Raw genomic sequence first — 15,795 nt, forward strand, 5'->3', positions numbered from 1 at the left:
TCTGTTATTGTTTCATTCCAATCTTTCTTCTACCCTCCACATCATACAGCATGGGACAAGGGGCCATTGGTTAACTTTACTGTGAGTGACAGCTCTTTACCCTTTCACAAGGAGCACATGAACACACAAAGTAGTTCACGTAGGTGGCAGCGACTACCATGGTAATGTGTGCTTTTTGAGACCCAAAAAATACTTTTAGCAATTTTTGTGTTTGTTTTTAGATTGATGGGGGCCCACAGTTTCCCCACAAATAACATTTTGCAAATATCGATAAAGCAAAAAGGCTGGCAGTCACGCAAGGCTCATTAGCTATATCAAGGCTTGTTGTTGCATATATCAGTTGGTCTCACTGCAAAGTAATACATCTGTTTCAAAAGGCTCCTGAAAGGGTACACTATGCCCCAACCTCTTTGTTGCAAGATTGACAACATTTTTATATGTAGCGCACTCTCCCTGAAAAAGCAGGGTTTTGGGAGGAGGAGGTCTCTCCTTCACAGCAAAAAGAACTTCTTCACACAGTGCAAACATGGTTTGCTGCAGATCCATAGAGCTTTAAAATGGGTCTCTAAACCTGGGCATTTAGATTTTGTAATACCCGCACCTTTCTGGGTTAACGGGAGATGCCTGTGTAACTTAGTTCCTGTAAAATGTCTTACAATGTACCACAAAAATTACCAATTCAAATAGCTTTATTTCGACAGTTTGTCATAAAAGCACAACCATACAACACATAACACACACATAAATAACACATAATACATTACAATTACAGAATAAAAAGTTATTAAATTCCATATACTGTCAGATATCTAAAAAACTTTAAGAACAGTTAAGAAAGAAGGAGAAGAGGCAGCAGAATAGACAGGTCCTAATTAAAAGATACATCTTATGATAAGATAGCAGCAACATTTTTGTTTAAAGTGCGAGTGCGAATAATCCAGGACCAGCCCAGAAATTTAGCCACTGCTATAGCTATACTAGGGCTACAATCAGACCCTAAAATTCTCAACGCAACGGCACATCTCCGGACACCCAACAGGCTACAGATCGGCCTCAGCCATCTCCTCCGTGGGGCCGCATATAATGGACAAACAAAGAAAACATGGGGAATGGTCTCTGCCATTGTCAAACAATAGTGGCATTTGTCATCAGTTCTAGAGGCCCATTTACACGTAAAAGTCTTAATAGGCAAGCTACCTGCCCTAAACTGAAAATAAAGTTTTCGATCAATGGGCCTCTCGATCAAATCCCAGTAAGCCTCACATACAGGCCATGATTTAAAATCCAAAAAACGACCTGTTAGGCTAGTTGGAGTACTGGAGTGACCTACAGATGCATAAACCATTTCCCAGTATTTCTGTTTCAATTGCACCTTAGGCGGGAAGACTGCCGTCTCTGGATTATCCCATAGTATCTCTAGATCCAGTTTAATGAGTAGGGACCTAACCTCCTTTAACCAACCTACTCTGTGGAAACAGTCCCGCAAGATCACATCCTTGAAACCCATAGCGTATTGCACAAGTTCTGGGGTGACCCAGAGACGCCTCCAATAAAGGAGTGGCCGTAGCTTTGCTATGTCCACTATGTTTTTCCTCCCTAAGTCTAGATGGAGCGGGATCATGGGAGTGCTTTGTGGGACACTTGCAAGATTACGTAGAAATTTATTTTCTAATCTTGCTAGCTGTTTTAAATCGTTAAATCCCCAGAGCTCAGCTCCATAAAGGGCCGAGCTCACTGCTTTGGCGTTATAGATTTCTAGGGCAGGAGTAACTGGTTTGGTGAAGGAGGATTTATATTTCTTGGTCAAACACCCTATATGTTGATGTAGTTTTAAAGCTGTAATGTCCAGGTGGTGTTTCCAACCCAAATCCTTTTGGAGGGAGATACCAAGGTACGTAAACGCACTCACCTGTTCTAAGGGCTCATTATTTAATAAAATACTGCCTCTGAAAGATTTATGCTGATTAAAAGCCATAAACTTGGTTTTCGAGATATTTATTTCTAGCCCTCTTAAGGAACAAAATTCTACAAATGCATTAATGGCCTTCTGGAGGCCGCTCGGAGTTCTGGAGATGAGCAGAGTATCGTCCGCAAACATGAGGACAGGAACATGGTTGCCAGCCAGAAGGGGAGCATCGGTGGGGACCGCTGAAAGATACTCAACTACCCCGTTGATATACAAAGAAAACAGGGTAGGAGCCAACACGCACCCCTGTCGGACACCCCGCCCAACAGGGAAGGAGTCGGTAACCTCCCCCTGTGCCCCCCATCTGACTTTTGCAAAGTTGCCCTCATGTAAGCGGGCGAGAAGTGTTAACAACTCTGGAGCCATCCCCAGGTCACCGGGGACACCCCACAATTTCCTCCGAGGGACCAAATCAAACGCTGATTTGAGATCTACAAAAACAGCGTATAGTGACCCCTCGTTCAGGAGCACGTTCCTCCAGTAGATAGTTATAAACCGAAAAATTTGGTCTATGGTGCTGGTACAGGAACGAAATCCCGCTTGAAATGGGGACAAGATATTAGCATCCTCTACCCAAGTCTGTACTTTTCCTAGCACTAAACGACCCATAACCTTTTGAATTGAATCAATAAGACTTATGGGCCTGTAATTACTGGGGAGGGATTTGTCTCCTTTCTTAAAAACAGGGATTATCTCAGCACCTTTCCATGATAGGGGCACTGGAGCTCCATTAGCCACTGCATTAGCAAGAAGGGCTATGTACTGGCACCAAGTTGGCTTGTCACTTAAAAATATATCGGCCGGGATTCCATCCATACCTGGAGCTCTTCCCTTTGCCACACAGTCAAGTGCTGCCTCAACATCCTTAATAAAAAACACTGTACCGGAATAACATTTTTCAAAGAGTGATGGTGAAGCCTGTTCGCTAGTTGCGCTACAAGCGTACTGGGGGCCAAAGAATTCAATCCATTTTACCTGGGGAACATTATTCTGTGGGGGCTCCGGACGCCCACCCCTATCCCAGTTGACAATGCTCCAGAAGGTTCTCGAATCCTTCGCAGCACAGGCACTTCTTAAATCCTGCCACCATAGTTGATCCCAGTCTTTTTTGGCTTTTTTTTGCACCTCCCTATAATGATCCCTTGCATCCCTAACCCCCGTGTGATCTCTTAACCTTAGGGCTTCACTCAGCCTTTGTCGAGCAGCTCTACATGAAGTATCAAACCAGCTAACATCATTGGTTTTCGAAGCCTGTCTCCCTGGCTTCACATCCTTTAGAAAGTAGGATTTCAGGTTATCAAATAGGCTAGTATGGGCTTCTATTACAATTTGTGGGAAATCTTCCCTCAAGACTCTTGACATAAGGTAGTTGGTACTCTTAATTACTTCAGCTTTAAGAGCTTCCAACTTCTCAGGATATTCAATTAGTTTATTCCATTTTACACGGCGTTTGTCATTTGTGATCACTACATCCGAGGTAACAGTTCCCTCAGCATGGGTCACGTCTCCCTCTCTAGTAGTGGCCCAAAGATCCATACATAGAGGGTTGTGGTCACTTTCGAGCCGCCATGTTACCTTCATGTCATCAAGTCTATGCCATATCCTAAGATCAATCAGTATATAATCGATACGGCTGGTGGAACGCCCATTATCAAAAGTAATTTCTCCTTTCAGATCAGATCTTGTGCGCCCATTTGCAGCCCTAAGGCCTCTTTCCATACACAACGCCTTAAGCTGGATTGCAGCGTTAGACCATTTTTTAACAGGCGGTAAGTCAAGCCTTGGGATTCCCCATCTAAGATCTTGTTCTATTGATAGCTCTTGTACCTCATTACCCAATGGTTCAAATGTGGTGTTGAAATCCCCTGTTACAATAGGAGTAATGTGGATGGGACGATTTTCTAAATGTAAGTCCAGAGATGATATGGTCTCTGAGCTAAGACCTCCCCTCTGCCCCCTAGCATACACATTGAAAATGGCAAGGGTACTCTCGTTAACCCTACTAAGTTTGAACGCTAAGATATCTATGTCAGAGGATTTTAACAATACCACATTATAGTCTAGTTTTTGCCGAACCCAGGCCACAAGGCCACCTACAGGGCGCCCTTTAGGATTTTTTTTTGCAGGAGTGTAAAAATTAAGATATCCGGCCCTAAAAACAGGATCAACAGCCCAGGACTCCTGAAATAGGCAGATGTCATGTTTGTCAATAAAGTTGCCCCATTCAGGAGACAACAATTTCTGGGCAATACCTGCAATATTCCATGATACCAGGGATATTTTACTACCACCAACGGGAATTTTTTGTAGGGATCTACACCTATCGCTTGTCAAAGGATTATTTACAATATAACCGGACGAAATCATTTGTTCAGGTGGATTATTGCAAGCAGATACCACTGTTTGATAGTTACTCTTAGGGGTGTACGACGAGATTCGGGTACTAATACAAGGAATTGTTTCATCCTGGGTTTTGTTTCTGATCAACTTATTTTCATGAGGGTACTTATGAGCAGGGTAGATTTCACTTTCCCTATGTCAATCGCATTCCTCTAAATCGGACAAGGCATTATATCTATTTTCTAGCCTAAGATCAGTAGAGAAACTTAAAAGTGCCCTCCTCCCTGTAACTATATTTGGGCCGTTTGATAGTATTGGCATCATATTACGTCTCAGGGACCTGGAATTACCAATAAAGAATTCCAATGTGAGAGGAATTATATCAGAATCCCTTTTCTGAGGTGGTAGTAAGTTAGCAAGAACATTAGGTAGTACATACGTTGTAGCGAAATTAATAACAACACAATCTCCCCCAAACTTTTTCGTATTGTTTCCAAGCCATGGGACCCGTCTGGCCATTATAATTTCTCTTGCCAGTTGTTGTTGCCCACCCATTCCTCCAAAGTTCATGTTCCTACTAAGCCAATATAAGGCTTTGTCCATTAATGCAGTTGTAGACTCTACTTGGCCTGGTCTTAAGTGAGGAACATTGGCAAGGACAAGAGCCAAAGGGATAGCCTCTCTAACAAATGGGAGTCCTTTCCCTGGATAAGTTTTATTGACATTCGTAGTGTTGATAGAGTTAGTAGTAGGAGGTGTATTGTGATTTCACAAGGAGCACATGAACACACAAAGTAGTTCACGTAGGTGGCAGCGACTACCATGGTAATGTGTGCTTTTTGAGACCCAAAAAAATACTTTTAGCAATTTTTGTGTTTGTTTTTAGATTGATGGGGGCCCACAGTTTCCCCACAAATAACATTTTGCAAATATCGATAAAGCAAAAAGGCTGGCAGTCACGCAAGGCTCATTAGCTATATCAAGGCTTGTTGTTGCATATATCAGTTGGTCTCACTGCAAAGTAATACATCTGTTTCAAAAGGCTCCTGAAAGGGTACACTATGCCCCAACCTCTTTGTTGCAAGATTGACAACATTTTTATATGTAGCGCACTCTCCCTGAAAAAGCAGGGTTTTGGGAGGAGGAGGTCTCTCCTTCACAGCAAAAAGAACTTCTTCACACAGTGCAAACATGGTTTGCTGCAGATCCATAGAGCTTTAAAATGGGTCTCTAAACCTGGGCATTTAGATTTTGTAATACATGCACCTTTCTGGGTTAACGGGAGATGCCTGTGTAACTTAGTTCCTGTAAAATGTCTAACAATGTACCACAAAAATTACATATATTCACACTTTTTCCTGGTATTTGTAGAGAAAACAGTTGGCAGCCATCTTCATTTCCCAGAATTCATGAATATATACTAGGCACCTGCAAAGATGGCTGACAGCCTGCTGCCCTTTTATTCTGTCTGTCAGGGCCAGTAAAAACCAGGAGATGACGGAAAAAAAACCAATGATTAACCCTTCTCAAGGAAAAAACTCCCTGGGTGTGGGGATCATTAAAATCGTGACAATTTTGTCTTGCACAAAAAGGACGGGCCTACGACGAATCGTAGCCAACTGTCTTTTATACAGCACTTGCTGCAACAAGTTGTGGTTACAGAGCTCTGTTAAATGATGCTGTGATTGCACAATTTAATTATTTTTTTTGTCATTGGTATTGGATGCAAGCCTGGCCTGCACTGGGGTTCGAGCCTGTGACTCGCTGACTACCCATAGATCGCAGTAAGAAACACATTATACCGCAGAGCACTACATGTGTTTTGTCGTGCCACAGAGGCTGTGCTACTCGGGTTTACAGCCCTATATGGTATTATTGGGGAAATATACACGTTTTGTTCCTATGTAATGCCACTACACAGCTCAATAGCAGTAACTGTATCGACAAGTTAAGGATGAAGCGTCGAGTTGTCTGTCAGGATTGGTACATGTGTCCTGCTTCTTGAACACAAAGGTGAGTGGGGGGCACCTGTTTTGTAGCAAGCAGGCACTTCAACTCAGGTGTGTAGATTTTAGTAGGCAGAGCATAAGTACTCCTCATTAATTCATTCAGACAGGCGGTCACTAATCAATACCCTGGTGTACGCCTTATCATTGGTACCATTTTTATTGCACCCAGTGGCAATAGCAGAAATAAATGAATTATTTGGGGGAACAAAATTTGACTGCAGGCTTACCCGGAAGCTTACTGTTCTTGTTCTGCTATTTCTATAGGTAGAATGTATAGTAACTGTTCTCCGACATTCTTAGGGGATAATGAGGCCTGGATATTGCAGACGAGCCTAAAGTAGCTGAAAAGGGTTGTGTGACAGAACCACACATGCAATTACCATGTATTCATGCTGAATACCAAAAAAACGGAATTCATTCTCCGCTCGCCACCGAGTCACACACCTAAGTTAGACCTATGGTTAAAACACCTATCCTCCTTTGACTGTGTTTCCCTCATCATTGACTCAGCAAAATCCCTGGGAATCACCATAGACAAACATCTGAATATGCAGTTGCACATCTCTAATGCCACCAAGGGAGCTAACCACAAGTTGAGTATACTAAGGAAACTCAAACCCTTCCTCCCTCAGGCCGATCTAAAAATTACAGTGCAAGCCCTAGTGCTACCAAGATTAGACTATGGAAGCACCAATCTTTGTGGTCTCCCCAAATACAAGCTGGCTCCGCTGAGGGCATCACTTAATGCTGCGGCTAGACTGCTATCAGGAACCAAAAGAAATAGTCTCATCTCTCCGACCCTGAAAGCCCTGAACTGGCTGCCTTACGAGGCAAGATTACACCTAAAAGTGGCCTGCATGACCCACAAAGCAATACATAACAATACACCCAGTTACCTAGCTCTAAAGCTAGAAAGGTTGGGAGGCTGCAGACAACTTCGAAGTGTGAGTACTTTCCTTCTGAAACCTCAATCCTTTCATAAGAAGAGAACTGGCTGCAGAGCTTTCTCAGGGATTGCACCAAAGATTTGGAACTCCTTTCCTCCAGGGGTGCGTGGAATCTCTTCCTTTACCGCATTCAAAAAAGAAGTAAAAATACTACAAATGAACAAATTCATGTCCTTTAGTCTTAATTCTAGGCTGACCCCGAGTCACCTATAAGTTCCGCATATCATTGCCATCTCTGGTGGAATGTATGAGCCTATTATATGTAAGATTAATACCACAGCCACTTAATGCTCAATAACCGTATGTAGTGTAAAGCTCAGTTGGCCTCAGGTCCCATTTATTATCTCTATACTTTATACCCATTGTGAATCGAAGGAGTATATTATATGTTTGTTTGTTAGCACAATCACCTAATGCTCAATAACTGTATATTGTGCAATGTCCTGCAGATTCCCGGTCCCCTATGTTTGTTATCCATATATTATATATCTCTTTTGTACGAAATGACACATTTGAATGCTTGTATACCACCCCATCCATTTGTTTTATACTGTATACTGTAAAGCGCTCTGATACCCTTGTGGCTCACGTTCGAGCTATATAAAACTTTATAAATAAAAAAATAAATGCCCGTTCCACCCGGCCTTAACCACGCAGGTCCTAACCATACGTTGTTAAGGCATGTATGGCAAAGACATATGCATGGTTAAAACTTATCTGGCAAGTGTAACCCCACCGATCCCTGCCCCCCCAGCCCTAAAAACTACCCCGCCCTTCCCTAAGCCCTAAAAACTATCCCGAGGCCCTAAACATTTCCCCAAACCCCCAGCCCTAAAAACGTCCCCGAACCCCCCCCCGTCCTAAAAACGACCCCAACCCTTAAAAACTAACCCCCACTAAAACCTGTCCCCAGACCCACTTTTCTCACTGTGTCCTCTCACGATCCTTCCTGCTTCCGCCCATTCCGCTCGCTAGACCTCGCACTGCCTTAACCATGAATATGCGTGGTTCAGGCATATGCGTGGTTAAGGCAAGCGTGGTAGCGCTTGGGTTGTTGGGACACACATGGCTTTTCCCGCGTTGTTCCGACCATTCCCTGCTGAAAAGCCAGCAGAACTGAGGTCAAATCCCTCCCGTCAAGAGGGATACGGTATAATCCACTTCATGACACGTCAGACTTTGCCTCTACCCTTTTAGCCTATCAAGGCAGCATATTATCTCTATGTGACCATGAAGTGGGGTTAGGATTAGGGGCCAGATTTAAGATGGGCGAGCAGGGTACTCTGTTACAAATGCGACGGAGTACACTTTTCACCAAACCATCGGTCCCTACACCCTATTTAGAGTTGAGTGGACCATCTGCTTTCCGCCGGCAGTTCCCCCATTGGCTCCATCAGCGGAAAGCTTACTATGATGGCTGGACAGAGTGCTCTGTTATTTTAATTTGTGCACGAATCACCCTAACGGGGTATCTTGGTGCTAAGTGCTGGTTGTAGAAGGAAGCTCACCACATTGCCGGCCCTATTTAGGACTGGCTGTTTGATGTCCTTTTTCTGTCTGTCAGTGCCAGAAAAAAGCTGTGGGTGATGAACAGAAAAATAAAAATGATGACCCCCTCCCCCATCCACGGAAAAAACTGCCTAGGTGTGGGGGTCATTAGTTATGTTTTTCAGAAGCAAATTCCAACTTTGGGAGTTTGCTTTTCAAAAACAATAAGTTTGGTGGATGGCTGCCAAAACCGATGTTGGCTGTCCTCCAACAGGTGTTCACCAAACTTTTGGTACCTTCAGAGGTAACAGTGGTTCCTTGAAATGTATGTAGATCGCTGCTCGGCTGGCACTGATCTTTAAATTTGGAGGGTGATAGTCCATCAGGCTGGCAGACATAAGGACTTCTGCCAATCCGACAGACGGCAACCCACCGATAAACCCTAAATGAGATGGTTAATCATTTTCAATGTGCCTTTGTGAACTGCTTTGTATTTATGAGTAGGACTCTTGTCAATAGCTCCAGACTTACCATACTTGTCTTCCTCTCTTCTCTAGAGCCACGTTGAGCATGGCGGGTGGCGTGGATGGCCCAATCGGGATTCCGTTTCCCGATCATAGCAGTGACATTTTAAGCAGCTTGAACGAGCAGAGGAACTTGGGCCTCCTGTGCGACGTGGTGATACTGGTGGACGATCAGGAGTTCCACAGCCACCGCTCGGTCCTGGCGGCATTCAGCCACTACTTTAAGAAGCTTTTCACCTCTGGCGCAGTGGTGGACCGGCAGAACGTGTACGTGATAGATTTTGTGAGTGCCGAGGCTCTGTCTGCTCTCCTGGAGTACGCCTACACTGCGACCCTCACAGTCAGCACCTCTAACGTCGCAGACATCCTCAATGCCGCCAACCTGCTGGAAATTCCGTCGGTGACGGAGGTGTGTACGGATCTCTTGGACAGAAACATTCTGGCCAGCAGTGACCAGAAGGAATTAGTAGATCAAATTGATCAGAGAAACTATGTCAAAGCGAAAGAATACCTGGAATTCTTCCAGACAAATCCCATTAATGGACATGAGCCTAATTTTCCATGGACCAACCAGGACTTGAGAGAGATTCAGAGACTAAACTTCCAAAGTCCGGACGAGGAAGACGCTGATTGCAACCCAGAGGACATGTACTCTCAAGAAACATGTGATGATCGACCAAAGGTAACGGGCTGCGACTCCGAGAGCAGCCCCGGCCCCTGGCTAAAGATAGACGAGGACGCCAGCCCAGGCCCTTGGCTAAAAAGAGACGATGACGGTAGCCCGGGTGCTTGGTTGAAGAAAGAACAGGAGGCCCCAGGCTCCTTGTACCTTCCATCCCACCTTCCTTCCCAAAATGGACATTACAGTGGACACAGTATGATGATAAAGGATGAGGAAGAAGAGGACGAGGAGGCTGGTAGAGACCAACTGGATGCCCTAGACTCTCCAAGTGGTAATCCAGAGCTTGTAGACACAGAGGAGGCCAGCAGCACCGAAGTGGACAATATGGCTGCAAGTGCCCTGCTGCAGCAAATGATGAATTCTGTAGGAAGGCAGTCTGGCGACGACGATCACAAGGACGAAGACGGGGCTATGGATTATTACTTGAGGTATTTCCGTGGCTCTCAAGAGGGCGACATGTATCCTTCCTGGTCCCAGAAGGTGGAGAAGAAGATTCGGGCCAAAGCATTCCAGAAGTGCCCCATCTGCGAAAAGGTGATACAGGGCGCGGGCAAGCTACCGCGACACATCCGGACACACACCGGGGAGAAGCCGTACGAGTGCAGCATCTGCAAGGTCCGCTTCACCAGGTAATGTCATGTCATCCATTGTTAAGTGGAGGGGAGATGTATGGGACAATTCTAGGTTTTGCAATTCTTTTGGTGCCAAGTGTGAGAGTCTGTGTTCTAAGCAGAGAGGAAACTGGAGCACAAGGATGAAAGGAAATAAGGAAATCTTGTGTAGATTTTGGGGAGAAGACGGACCATTTTAAAATGGAGGCTGAAGCTACGGACCATGGTTGAGGGAGGCAGGCGGTAAAGCTCTCAAGGATGCAAAGTGATGTGGTGATAGCAAAAATCAAAGGTAGACATTGGGGGCAGGTGGTTGAAAGGAGGGGAGTTGGTGTACAAGGAGATGGTCGGCAAAACCGAGTTTGTACTTTTTTTTTTTAAAGGTCTGTTCGTCTGACTATAGTTCAGAGAGGAGGACTGCTCCTTGTATTTTAGATACTATGTACCTAGGTCTGCACTCTTCTTTTACAAATATGTGTCACTGTGTGTTGATTGAAATAATTACATTCCAGCAAATAACTACAAAGTCCAGAATATACCGATATGTTCAACAACAAAAAAAGCAGATGGAGTAATTTGGTTACTATTTTAGGAGTTTGTAAATATATGTAGGTTAGTCTTACCCCATGTCTCTAATATTACTATCACATACGGGGTATTGATAAATTTCTTTAAACGTTTTACATAGCAAACTACACAACAAAAAAGGTCAACGGGATTTGATTTGACAAGTAATGGACATACTTCTACAAGCTATCGGCCCCATTCTAAATAGACCCGTAATCTCGATTTGTGCACACAAAAATCTTGCGAAAATTTCACAAAGAAAACTGGCAATAATCGTAGTTTTGCAGCAGTGCCGTCCCCATTTACTACCTGCGTAACCCTCGACTGGTGAATAAACAACAACACCTACAGAAATGACAATTCTTTGTGTCATCGTACCACATAATTTTACACCAGTCAGTGGACTACTTCCCAGAACATGAGTTTAGCACTCCAGCACGAATCTCTAACATTTATGTGTGGCCTTAATTTGACGTAATTCAAACACTTACTTGTATGTCATGTAGGCAGATGTACATAAATGAAAAATATTAAACCGTAAAGATATACTTAGGTGTACAGAAGAAGGTAATTATGGAAAGGATTAATATATTTAGAAAAGTGAAGGAAAGCTACAAAAGATGGAATTAAGACACACATATCCAAAGATAATGTTTTTGTGTGAGTTGCATAACTTGCCCCTCTTTTGTGGTTGAACCCGTGTTTTGTTCTCCTCACGTGTTCCCATCATTGTAAACACTAAGCCTACCTCTCCACCCCTTCCATGTCACTCTCTAGAACATGCTTATAGGTTCTGTGCACCAACCGACCCATGAACTCAGAACCTGATCACGTGTGTGAAAAAGGAGTTCAGATCCTCTGTGTTAGGGCTCATCTCATGACAACAGGAAACCTGCTCCCAGGTCTTAAAAGATGGTGCTGTTCACTGAAGAACGCTTTAACATCTGTTAGTTGTCTCACCACCTTCATGTATTCACACAAATTCATAAATACAAATATATACATGCATATGGGGTCTTTGGGTTAACTCTCTTCGTTCATTGGTCTGTTCAACTTTCATTCACATTTTCTTCCACCTACCACAGAAAAAAACATGGGACGGGACTCAGTCCACCTCAGCCATTGACACTGTGACATTCTGCCTCATCACGAGCACGTTTGCCTGAAAAAAAGTGCACCTCATTGTCGGGTCTAGTGGCTATTAGTTTACTTGGACAACGCGTGTGTTTTTTTTTCATTCCATTCTTTATTCCTTTTTAAAGTCATCCTTGTGTGTTTAAACTATGTCTTCAGGTAACAGGAATTCAAAACCATTTGTAAGTCTTTGCACCACTAAGCATAATATTTTCCTGTGATCTGCATTAAAGTTAAAAATGGTTTCTATTCTAAAGCGTGTAAACATACCTGTCTGCTAGGAAGCACCTGTACTGCTCCATTAAAAGTATATGCAGTTGTTAATTTTATTATCGTGTATGTCATCGGCTTCTTTTTTATCTTATCTGTAGCATTCACCCACACGCACTTTCCTTACTCTATGATATCATCGTTGGCTCATTTTACGAGACAAAACCAAGTTTCCCTTTGTTACTTGATCATTCACAAGACTTTTCTATTATTAAAATGTTTGTCTGCTCCCAGTTAATTTGGTCATATACGTTCACTGCCTGCAAATCCTCCTTTCAGAATTTCTCAGATTGGGCTCCAAATGTGTTTGATTTTGAGACCGGATGAAGGGTTCCTTCTGAAACATGGATGTCTTTGACATCCTGAATTGTGACAGACTTTATCCTAACCCTACGAATCGTTCAAAAGTTTCTCCATGGCGGGAAATATTATGATTTTCACATAGAGAAGTTTGGAGATGTTGCAGTGGCTTACGTTTACATTGTGCACGTTTACATCTTTTAACATTTAGGTTTAGGGGTTGTGGTTGAAGGCAGGAGGAATGAAGTCTAAATTTTAAGGGATGAGGTACTTTTGAGAGGTTATGGTTGGAAGTACTGGGTCTAAAATGTAAGGTAAATCGTCGTTTTGAGGGGTTGAGGTTGGAGGAACTGGATCTAATTTTAAGGTAAGAGGGAGTTTTGATGGGTGGAGGCTGGAGGAATGGGGTTTAAATGTTAAGGTTGGAGGTTGTTTTGAAGGAATATGGTTGGAAGTCGTTTGGAGGAATTAGGTCTACAGATAAGGTAGAAGGTAGTTTTGAGGTTGGTGCCGGACGACTGGGTTCAAGCGATGAAGTTAGGATTACAGATTAGAATGAGGAATAGGTTTGTGGTTGGGATTAGAAGCAGTGGACAGACAGACTGCAGCAATTTAAGTAGACAGACTTCTTAGATACATGCCCCTCACACTCCTCAGCGCGTTCTAGCTGCAGAGGAGGGTCCTTTCCTTTGTACTGTTATTGCTGTTTGTTGCTGTTATGACTCTTTCTACTTACCACTTCTTTTTGAATCACCCTTAAAATTTGACTGAAATGACTCTATGGGTATGATATAGATTGCGTTGGTGCCAACAGCTATTGACTACTGTAGGCCCGATGTATTCTGTCACTTGCCTGCATCACTGGCTGTGTCTCGGGGGCATGATCCCTTATACTTTCTGCAGTTTTTGTTTATTTTGCGCCAGATCAAGCTTTAAGTAAAAATGTTTCAAAAACAGGACAGGGTTAGTAACGGGAATTGGGGATGGGTTTAGGAATCAATGAGTTGTGGGATCAGGGTTATGGTCTGGGGTTAGGATTAGAGGCTTGTGTAGGGGATTGGGGAGTTGGGGTAAGAACGAAAGTTTAACGTAGGAGGTAGGTCATGGTTCTCCGTTTGGGTAGGATTAGAAATTTGGGGTAGATAGTAGGTTTGGTTGAGATTGGAGATTAAGGTATGGTCGCAGTTAAGATGAGGATTAGAGGCTAGCATTAAGGTTATAGGTCAGGACAGTGACTTAGGGCTGGATGCAGGGTCAAAGGTTAAAGCTAATTTTGGAGAAGCTTAATGCATTGACAGTGTTATTGTGTAGTGGTGGTAAAATACATGCAATATATCTATATTGACAACGGAGAAATATTGTATTGTGGTTGGCACTGTAAATGTTAGTAACAGAAAGCTTTATAGATGTAGTGACTTGCATTCAGCTTGAGCCTGGTCACTATATACCTTGCACCACTGGCATGTCCAGGTTATATTCAATAAATGGAAAACCCTGAGTGAGCTTCATTGTAGCTCTTCAAAAAACTTCAACCACCCAAAAAAGTGATTTTCATAGCAAGAAAATTACCGTATATAAATGAAAAAGGAATGGCTTTTCCTGAAGGAATTTTTATATTGTGCCTGTAAACTTGGTTTGGATTTGTGGTGAACACAGGGTGTGCATTTGGGAAAGATGTGTTTGACGCATTCTCAGTATTAACAAATCTGTTAGTTGAAGTGGATGACCAGGCCTCTCTTTCACCCATCTCTCCACTCACTCTCATGCCCACCCGCTTCCAGATGACCATCGAGTTGCGTGTACATTTGATATCGGTTCATGCATCAATACGAGGTCCTATTTCTGGTCAAGGATTCTTCGGCTTTTTAACATACTAGATTTTAGACAATGAATCGTTCAGTCACTAAGAATAAAGCAGAGAGATTGTTGACAAACGAGGTCACAGAATCTAACTGACTGCTTTGCCTCTGGAAGAGGCAGCATGTTGCAGATTCTCAAGGCCTCAAAAACTCACTTTTTCTTCTGTTGACTTGATTTAATCGAATAGAAGTGACACGGTTTAGATTCCCTGTCCTGACCTGGCTTTCTCGAGCTCTCTGTGATCTCAGCCTAGGTTGGTCTGGTTTTACTTCACTTTGTCCTGACTTGGGTGGTATTTAGAGAGTTACTAAGATCTCGCTAGGGGTAGCCAAGTGGTAGGCCAGGGTGGTATTTTCATTCTTCAGGCGAAATTCGCAAGGCTCCTGTATTTTGCTTTTTGTGAATCTCACGAAACAGCTTTTCATAATTCATGCCCTCAGGATACCAGTTCAAAGAGACAATGTCTTGCTGCAAAAGCGATACAGCATCTCAGAGACCTATTCACCTCAACCTGTCTGTTATCTTACATTTCTTTTGTATGCAAGATATACACTTGCCTGCAGTTTTTACATGAGATTACAACCAACTACATTTTGTAAAATACAAGTAATTTTGCAAAAAATGACATTATTAAAAAAAAAAAAGTTTGCAGTTTTGCACACTCCTCGAAGTTCTGTAATTTCTTTTTAGTGAAGGTATTAAGCGTTTCCTTGCATGTGCTGGGCAAAAAGTATGTATTTTCCTGCCAGTAGATTTGAAACACAAAAATGCAGCTGAACCACCATAAGTCAAGAGTAAGAGGCGGAGGAAACAAAGTGTTCCTTCTGAGGGGATGAAGGAATGTCAAGTACAAACATAGCAGGCAGAAAGAGGGAAGGCCCTCCAATGTGCAGGTGTATTGGTTGCGCCTCTGTTTGCAATTTAAATTTGCACAGCTGAAACCCGACCGTGCCCGTGCAACTGCACCACGACCTGCAACGCCTACCATGAGGGATGAGGTTCCTGAGCCAACCTGCACCATCTTCTGCTGCCTGCTGAGATGAGTTGGATGCGTGATGGCTTCTAATATTAAATATTTTGCAAGTGGTTCATTCATT

At 43.2% G+C, this 15,795-nt stretch overlaps 1 protein-coding gene across 2 annotated transcripts in view; it reads left to right on the plus strand.

Annotated features, from left to right (window-relative positions):
- ZBTB7A (zinc finger and BTB domain containing 7A) overlaps window positions 1–15,795 on the plus strand; it is a 96,076-nt gene that overhangs the window by 54,703 nt on the left and 25,578 nt on the right. For both annotated transcript variants that reach the window (XM_085639518.1, XM_085639519.1), the window contains one exon: window positions 9,308–10,585. In XM_085639518.1, the coding sequence (XP_085495644.1) occupies window positions 9,321–10,585 (1,265 nt within the window). In that variant the 5' untranslated portion in view covers window positions 9,308–9,320. The remainder of the gene's footprint in view (window positions 1–9,307; window positions 10,586–15,795) is intronic.

Source organism: Triturus cristatus, chromosome 12 (assembly GCF_964204655.1).
Source record: "Triturus cristatus chromosome 12, aTriCri1.1, whole genome shotgun sequence".
Taxonomy (NCBI): domain Eukaryota; kingdom Metazoa; phylum Chordata; class Amphibia; order Caudata; family Salamandridae; genus Triturus; species Triturus cristatus.